This window comes from Bicyclus anynana, chromosome 13 (assembly GCF_947172395.1).
Source record: "Bicyclus anynana chromosome 13, ilBicAnyn1.1, whole genome shotgun sequence".
In the NCBI taxonomy this organism is placed as follows: domain Eukaryota; kingdom Metazoa; phylum Arthropoda; class Insecta; order Lepidoptera; family Nymphalidae; genus Bicyclus; species Bicyclus anynana.
The window spans coordinates 14110678-14119730 of NC_069095.1; the positions used below are offsets into that span (position 1 = coordinate 14110678).

At 43.5% G+C, this 9053-nt stretch overlaps 1 protein-coding gene across 3 annotated transcripts; it reads right to left on the bottom strand.

The window, feature by feature from the left end:
• Nucleotides 1-954: 954 nt before the first annotated feature.
• On the bottom strand, nt 955-9047 carry LOC128198697 (uncharacterized). Of its 3 annotated transcripts, none has more exons than XM_052885202.1 (3): nt 6537-9047; nt 4153-4703; nt 955-3518 (listed from the first exon to the last, which is right to left on the bottom strand). In XM_052885202.1, exons 2-3 carry the CDS (start codon nt 4686-4688, stop codon nt 3452-3454), a joined length of 603 nt encoding a protein of 200 aa, XP_052741162.1. In that variant the 5' UTR covers nt 4689-4703; nt 6537-9047; the 3' UTR covers nt 955-3451. The 3 variants fall into 3 exon arrangements, with proteins under 3 accessions (XP_052741162.1, XP_052741160.1, XP_052741161.1); XM_052885200.1 differs by lacking the exon at nt 6537-9047 and adding an exon at nt 5188-6360 and having other exon boundaries at nt 4153-4938; XM_052885201.1 differs by lacking the exon at nt 6537-9047 and having other exon boundaries at nt 4153-4946.
• Nucleotides 9048-9053: the final 6 nt, after the last annotated feature.

Genomic DNA, 9053 nt, shown 5'->3' on the forward strand with positions numbered 1-9053 from the left:
CAGAGCAGCTAGGTAGGTACCTATATTTTTGTAAATACGTTTTTATAGGAAATTGATAGCTTGCGGAAATTATTACAAGTTACGCGCAGATGCATGGACAATTATACAACTTGTCTGTAACTTATGAGTCCTTTTTAAAAGAAAAACAAAAAGATTTAATTCGTAAATACTTTAATATAAAATAAGGACCCCTATATAACGAAAGAGGTATTGTTCTTAAATATCATCATCTTAAGTGGGTACGAGTACGTATGTATGAATTGTTTAATTTGATTTTTATTGAGGTCCGAGCTGCGTCTACAAAAAGAATGTTAACATTGGATACTGTACTGAATTATTTTATTTTCTCGCACTCGGGGATAAAGTCATTATAAACTCGGTTTCTATTTAGCGGTTTATAATGGGTTTATAATATAATTTAAAAAATTCTGAAAATTGTTTTTTAAGCAACAATTTGTGTCTTCTATCCGTAAAAAATACTACGAACCCGCTTGTAGATTATAAATAAAAAGGCCCATTTTGGGACGTGTCCTTTATGACGTTTCGGAAGTTAGCTGCGGGTGCCGCAGGCAGTGCACAAAGCGCGTACCGCCACCTACGGTACAACACGGTGACGAGTCCGGGACTCGACTGCTGGCCTGCGGGCGCTCCTGCCGCGTGCTCCTCCGCGCCGCTAGCGCTGGGCGGCGCTAGCGGCGGAGCGCCGGCCGCCGCCGCCCACATTCCTCTTCTGTGATTCGCCTAGGGACTAGGTGTACGAAATATAATTGAATCTTTGTGATTTACGACAAAATAATATTAGATTAGACATAAGCGTGTGGAGACTTCGCAACGAACTGACGAGCGCCGCCGCCGCAATAGTTGTAAGCGAACCAATCTGCGGAGCCGAGTCGAGCGTGCGGCCGAGGACGATTTCGACGACAAGTGCCAATCGATCGATGTCATTTAAGACAATAGTTGATAACCCACTTGTTTTTGTATCGCTAAATTTGATATGATTACTTGTAATTTCGATAATTCTATACGACAGATGATAACCGTGATAAGGCTAGTCGTAGTTGTCCCGGCGCGGCTCCGCAGCGGCTCCGCAGCGGCTCCGCAGCGGACAGTACAGACAATAACGCGCCCGTGCCAGCGCGCGACTCACTGCCGAACAATAAAGTGATATTTTTATACTACACGTTTCGTGTTATTTGACTACCTTACCTATCCTTACAAATTAGGCATCAAAAGTACTAAACTGAAAAACGAAGATTAGGTATTTAAAATACCTACCTAGCACCTAATACCACAGAATAGGTACATAATAGTACCAGCATCACCTAGACCACCCCTAGAGCTCGAGGGCAGGTGGGCAGGGCCAGGTGCTGGGAGCCATGGGGTGCAACACCCGCGAGGCGGCCGGCGGCGGGCGCTCGCTGCGCACCGCTTGCGGCCGCACACTGCTAATTTTTTCGAGTAATTTTTCGCTTGGGGCAGAATATGACTAGTTCGCTAGGGTTCAGTCTATACGATGAGTATTTCCAATTGGCAATTATCGGACATATTTCTTTCCGCGATTCGGGCCCAAAATGAATGATCTCCTTTTTCTCTATGACATTTCTTAATGTAATGTATTCAAATGTTATAAGTACCTAATGTAGATTTTGTGAAGCCCTTTTAAATACCGCCTATATCGTTCAACTCGGTTTAGCCGTTCTCAAGTTAAGAGAGGCTTACATTCTCCAACATTAGGTACACACTCCTACAATAAGATAGACACGGTCATAAAATAGTCAAGACAGCTTTAAAAGCTTCAACACGTCGAGATTCGATGAAAACGTAATTATCGAAATACGGGGTGAATCAATTCCCTACTACAAACGTCTTAGAGTTACCAAAACGCATGTCCTGGCAAAGTCTCAGGACGAATTAGTAGCGTCTCTCCCAAAAGATGAGTGTGCCACTGAATTGAATTCAAGGCTTCAATTCCATAAACAATTTATGGCAGGTGCACAGACTAATAGAGCTGGGCTGGGTACAAATAAGAATAAAGGAGACCAAGACATAGTAAAATCAGAGCAACTTAGTACGATGGGGGAAAGCCACTGAAAAATCTTGCTATACGTGTGGTGAGGCAATAGGAACAGCAAGGCACTTGTTGGTTCGATGCAAGGTGCTCCTGGATAGGGGTCTTCACTCACGTCGTCATGATAGAGTACTCCAAATTATACGTGAAGCTATAAGCCTTTCAGTAGCTAGAGCTCAAAAAGGATTGACTACAAATAAAAGACTAATTAACTTTGTCAAAGCAGGTTCAATAACAAAATCATCTAGTAAGCCTTACTCAATCTTAGGTTCTGCACCTGATTGGACTTTAATAATGGATACGTATGAGAAACATTATAAAATCCCAGCGGATGTCGCTATTTCGAGATCTAGACCAGACATTTTCCTTTTGTCCAAACAAACAACTATAGAGCTTAATGTGCCGTGAAAGACTAACATTCTGAAGGACCACAGTTTAAGTGAATAAATATTATGACCTAACAAATAAACTAACTAAAAATGGCTATGTAGTTAGTCTGTACGCTGTAGAAATAGGTGCGAGAAGATTACCAGCAAAATCTCTATAACTTGCTTAAAGACCTTGGCCTTTCTGGAAGTGCAGCTAGTTCTATATTAAAACAAGTATCCAAAGCTGTTCTAATAGGATCTTACCAAATTTGGATAGGTAGGGAGAACAAAACGAGCAGGGAAGGGGAGTGTTGATCGATCGTCAAGGAATTCCTTAACCCTACATCCAGTAGTCACAAGTCCTGGACTTTGCTTGGTGTTTTTCTCTACCACGCGATGGACCCGGCACCCGCACGGTTAATCCATGGAATGCTAAGATATTCGTCTCATATGTAACTAAAATAAAAAAAAAATATCGCAAAAATTTATAATGGGTAAACATTTTATTACAGTATAACATAAGGATTTAAATAAAGAAAAAACATCTTATCCGTCCATCCACTTTCAACTAGGTTCCGAGGTGATACGTTCACTGACTCCCGTACAAAGACTACTCTATCAGTCGAAGAGGCAAAAACTTTATTATTATTGTCTCAGTATAATCAGCAGTCTAGAGATCAGGAATAAGGCACCCGGTCCGAGGTCGACACGACACGTCATCGTCACGACACCATTAACAGGCGCCCGGCGCGGTATGTCGCGTGCAGCTGTCGTCCGCGCTGTACGCCCCTGTGGGACACCGGGCACGACACGACATCGTCACGACACCGGCACCAGGCGCCCGGCGCGGTATGTCGCGCGCAGCCGCCGGCCGCGCCGTACGCCCCTATGGCGACACCGGGCACGACACGACATCGTCACGACAACGGCACCAGGCGCCCGGCGCGGTATGTCGCGCGCAGCCGCCGGCCGCGCCGTACGCCCCTATGGCGACACCGGGCACGACACGACATCGTCACGACACCGGCACCAGGCGCCCGGCGCGGTATGTCGCGCGCAGCCGCCGGCCGCGCGGCCCGCTCCTGCGACACATGCACGTCGCTCGTTACTTTACTATCCACATTATGCTTTATCATTATTCATTACCATTTAATGCATTCTTTTAATTAACCGACTTCCAAAAAGGAGGAGGTTCAACGTTCGGCTGTATGTATGTATGTTTTTTTTTATGTATGTCCAGCGTCATTTATAGACCGACTTTGAAGGGTTTGACTCCAGGGTGGTCCCATTTTTTTCATGTCAGGATCTGATGATGGCATCCTGGAGAAATTGAGGGGAACTTTCGAAAATTGTAGAGACGGCTAGTGCGTTTGTGCGATTTACAGCAGTTACCTTTTGTTTAAGCTCGATTAATTTGTATTGATGAGAACTTTCCACCTACATGAGTTGTGACTGTATTAGGGGTCTGGTGATGAAGCCGAAGGAGAGTTAAGGGACCTCCTCGACGATTCACAGTAGCTACCTTGTGTTTGGACTCGATTTATTTTATATTGATAAGAACTTTACACCCATATGGGCCGACGGGAAATCTCTTACACCTTTTGTCCTAAGTCTCAATAGTGTTAAAATGTGGTAAGAACTTCTAACATTTGGTGATTGCCGTTATAGTTACGTTTACAGTACTAAGTTACTACATATTGTTACTGAGAACGTCACCTTTGGGCGGCGGCGGCGTCGCAGAGCTCGTGCGCGGCGGGCGGCGGGCGCGCGGCGGCCAGCGCCAGCGCGGCGGCCAGCAGCTGCAGCGCCGCCAGCAGCGCGGCGCAGCTCGCCAGCGCGTGCAGGTTGCGCGGCGCGTCGGCCTGCGCCTCCAGCGCCAGCGCGCGCAGCTTGTCCGGCAGCGGGTGGTAGTGCGCCAGCTGCGCCAGCAGCGCCAGCGCCGCCTCGCGCAGCGCCAGCGCGCGCCGCAGCTCGCCCGCCGCCGGCCCCCGCGCCCACGCCGCGCCGCGCGCCCACGCCCAGCCGCCCAGCGCCGCCCACGCCGCCAGCGTCGCCAGCTGGCCGCCCCCGTGCAGCAGCAGCAGCGCGCGGCGGCGGCGCGCGGCGTGCGGCGGCAGCTGCGCCAGCAGCAGCAGCGCGCCGGCCAGCGCGGGCAGCGCCGCCGCCGCCGCGCGGTACTCCCGCGGGAACAGCTCGCGCGCCGGCACGTACAGCGTGGGGTCCCAGCGCAGGCGCGCCGCCGTGGCCAGCATGGCGCCCGCGAACAGCTGCAACAGAGGGCGCTCAGTGCCGGGCCGGGCCGCGCGCGGGCGGCGCCGCGTACGCACCATGAGCAGCAGGTTGACGTGCAGCAGCAGACGCAGCGCCGCGCGGCGCATGGCGCGCGAGTGGCGGCGCGGGGCCGACGGGCGCTATCTTATCGGCGGCTATCGCGCGCCGCTGAATCATGTCACCGCGTGCTATCTGCGAGGCCGAAGCCGACCGCCGGAGGCGCGTTTTTGACTTTGCAAACACATTACTGAATTAAAACTTCTTAACGCACGCTTGACTTGGGGAGTAGGGGAGCTGGTGAACGCTTTACGAAAAATGTAATTGTTTGTCAGTCGAACGGACGGAGTCAGTTGAAATTAATAGCTTAATGAGTTTTTCTTCGTATCTAAAGCACCCCCTCCCCCCAGCAGCACCATTTTTTAGCATTTAATTAGCAATACTTTTATTTTAGAAGCAGGTAAAGTAAGAAACTTACTTTACCTGCTAAAAACTCGTAAAAACTCGTGCGAGTCGATTTGCATCTTGGAATGACCTTTGTGTTGCGTTTGTGTTTCCTGACACATTATATTTTGAACACCATCACGAATATACGAGTGAATACGAGTGAATAGCTGTGTTGTATGTGAGCGCCCTCCGACTCAGAGTTCTGCAGGGCCGTTCACGACGGACAGTTTGATCATTCGAAGCAGTGTTGCTAACCCTACTGTTTTAACAGTAGATTTGCTGTTTTCACATTGATGTCCATGTTTTCTGTTTCATTCCTATTTTTTACTGTTTTTCAACTAGCGTTCAGCACCACCTATTATATATACTATGCAACCATTTTCTGATAACCACTACGTAATAAAACGCAATGACACTTGACACAAGATGTAGATGGAAATACTCTTGTCAGGATTCAACAAAAATATGTATGATTTAAAAAAATATAAATACTAAACTATTAAGATGAGGCAAAAACTGAAAATAATTTCATTTTGATTTTTGTTATTTTTTTTTGTTATTGTGATCATCAATACATATATCAATGTATGTGAGTTCTAGCAACTAAGAAAATTGTTTATTGTTTAAAATAAATGAGCAAAATTATTAAATCTGCCTTTTTATACTTTACCTACTGCTTTCTACTGTTTTTTTATTGGTAAATTAGTGTTTTTTAGCTTTTTGAGGTTGGCAACACTGATTCGAAGTCTGACTCCGGGGCGAGTTTGCAAGTTCTTAGAGATTCGTATTCTGAAAACTCGCCAGTGCAAGTGGCGCCACACTGTCGAACGTGGCCGAAGTCCGAACACAGAGGTGATGAATGTAGCGAGAGACTGGTGCGATATCAAGAGAGTGGAGCAGAAATGTTACTGTACTTGTAAACAAATGGCGCCAAGCGCGTGTATGGCCACGTGCAGTGTATGGTTCCTCAGGTTAAACTAGACGCCGCGAACTTTGACAATTGAGCGGCCGACATTGTGGCGAGCGCTGCGGCCGCCATGTTTATGTAGCTATGGCGGAGTTATGTCGGAGAATTGGTGTTTTTTTGTTTCCGTCTGACCTTTTCTTGTGGCGTTGAGACATGTAGTTGTAGCCTACTTGACGAAGTGAAGCGCGTGTGAATTTGGATAACTAACTAACTTTTGCCGCGGTAATGGACGATAAAATTATTCTGGACATTGAAGTGCATAGTGCTGAAAGCGGCTTGCGGTGGCCTGCAGACGGGTGAATACATAGAACACACATTCTTGACCTACACGAGACACATCACTCATTCTTATCGCCCGTCAACTGTGGTCAACCAACCCAGGTCAACTCGCCACACTTCGACCGTAACTATCCATTACCTATCTAACCAATTCTTTGAAGGCTTTCGTTTCGCGGTGTAACGCCGTATTGCGAACGCCCAGTTTCCCACACAACGACTGCGAGATCACAGTCGTCAGAAGTCGGGCACGAGCTGGCCGGTATAGACTTCGAGGTCGACGTGTAATGGCCTCTAATGACTGCGAGAGATCGATTAGTCGGAGCAGTACGAGTAATTTGCTTAAAGTTTTCAATACCTATAGTCAGATTGAGTAGGTATTTTAAACTATGTAAACAAACAAAAACAGCTGACTCAGGTTTGCTCAACATTTTATCATTATTTACGAATATTATCATGAAATAAAACTTCCTGTGGTAAACAAATATTTTTTTAATTTTATATTCCTATATAATATATCCTGTTATTTATCAAACAGATAATGCTTCACTTATATTAAGGGTTCCGTAGGCAATAAAGAACTCTTATAGTTTTGTTTCTTTATTATGTAGAAGCAAGCATAAGGTTTCCTCGACATATTTAAACACATTAATCAAAACGGTTTTCTCGGAGGACGATAAGGGTGATTGATTCGTACGTTTCTTTTTTGGTGACGGAAACAATAGCAACGCGGAATAACTGCTCCGGCTAGTACCAGGCTCCGGTTCACTAATTTTCGTACTAAACTAAATAAAATTAATTAATTAAACTGATAAAAAACCCGACTGCATAAATGATAAAAAAACTGAAAAGAAAAAAAAAGCTCAGTCCAGAAGTGTAGAAAACAATTAGAAAACAGTCGGGACCTATTATATTGAATAGAATTTCGTCTACATTTTTTATTAGGTCCCGACTTTAGTTTGATCAATTTTTATATCATTTATGCCGGGTTTTTATATTTGTTTAATTAATTAATTTATTTCACACTTTTTAGTTACGATGGATGGTGAATTTCGGATTTATTGGTTACGTTTGTTACAAAGTACGATAATGTATACCTAAGTCCAACCGAAATTAAGTAAATATTCAAAAAATCTACGCAACCCTCGGTGGCCGAATCCGACTCGCACTTGTCCGATTTTTATAATCAATATATTTCTTTTAGTCTATTTTAGGTGTTTTATAACTACACTTCATAAACCCCGCACCTTATAGTCGTCCGCCTCGCGTATTATGTATAGACTTAATTAATATTAGAATTAATAAATAACGTTTTCCTAATTGTAGTTTTTTTAACATGGCCATGATATACTATTTTGAAATTCTCACAAAAATCCCTTGAATTTGATTCGCATGTTGAAATATTCACAAAAAAAAAAACTTCACCCCGATTCTATAGCGTCTCACAGTCGTCTTGTTGGTTTTTTTTTTCTAATTTCACCTATCTAAGAACACTTGGGTTATTAAAACAAATCTAACGTTATCTGAATTACGTAAATCCGTTCAACGGTTTGGAAGATATGAGGTAATAAAGAATATTACATACATACATACAAGATACGCGCGAAAAACATAACCCTTCTTGCAGTCGGGTAAAAACAGTAAACAAACAACAAATAAACTATAATTAACAATAACAACGAAACGAGAACAAAACGAAATAACAAAAATTACAAGGGAAGAAAATACGCACGACAGACTGGATTTAGTTAAAGAATCATTAACGAATACTGATATATAAGTAGGAGTATTAGTCATAGACAGCAAATAAAGTAGTGTTCTGTGCTGTGAAGTGTGAACTGTCAAATGTCAAATCTTCTTTCACTTATTAATACAAAATCAAAAAAATTATCATAGTATATGGTAATTCTGCAATAAATGAAAGGTTAAATTCACATTAAAATAAAAGAAATCATCGTTTTAATTACAACTTCTTTCTTCTTTTGATATGAAAATACGACATTTATAAAATAATTAAAGTTATAATTTAATTTTATAAATGCACATTTAATACCCATAAAACTCAATATCTTTATTTTTCATAATGGTTTGTGACTCATGTCTGCTTGGGTTCTTTTTATGTCGTTTGTATTGTTTTTGTGCAAACTCTATATATTTAACATAGAGGAATTAGAAATGGAAATGGATCGCACCCAAATGCAGCAACAAAATTGTCTGTCGTTTTTGAAGGGTACGAGGTAAACTCAGTCATCGATAATATTTAACAAAAATAAATAATAAAATATTTAACAAAAATAATATAATCTGTACACAGAATATTAAATTAATGGATCGATGTTTTGCTGTTTGTTCGTTCGTTAGAAGAATAGTATCTATTTTTCTTTTAGATATGCTTGTTTTTATTACAAATTTATTATTTATTATAATTATGTTTTTGATGACCTCCGTGGCGCAGTGGTATGCGCGGTGGATTTACAAGAAGGAGGTCCTGGGTTGGATTGGAGGTTTTCTTAATTGGACCAGGTCTGGCTGGTGGAAGGCTTCGGCCGTGGCTAGTTACCACCCTACCGGCAAAGACGTACCGCCGAGCGATTTAGCGTTCCGGTACGATGCCGTAACCGAAAGGGGTGTGGATTTTCATCCTCCTCCTTACAAGTTA

Excerpts from the sequence above, each read along its gene's own strand:
- LOC128198697 (XM_052885200.1), bottom strand. The coding sequence starts at position 4,814 with ATGCGCCGCGCGGCGCTGCGTCTGCTGCTGCACGTCAACCTGCTGCTC. Across the intron at positions 3,519-4,152 it reads GACGCCGCCGCCGCCCAAAG|GAGCGGGCCGCGCGGCCGGC; the intron begins GTGACGTTCTCA and ends CATGTGTCGCAG.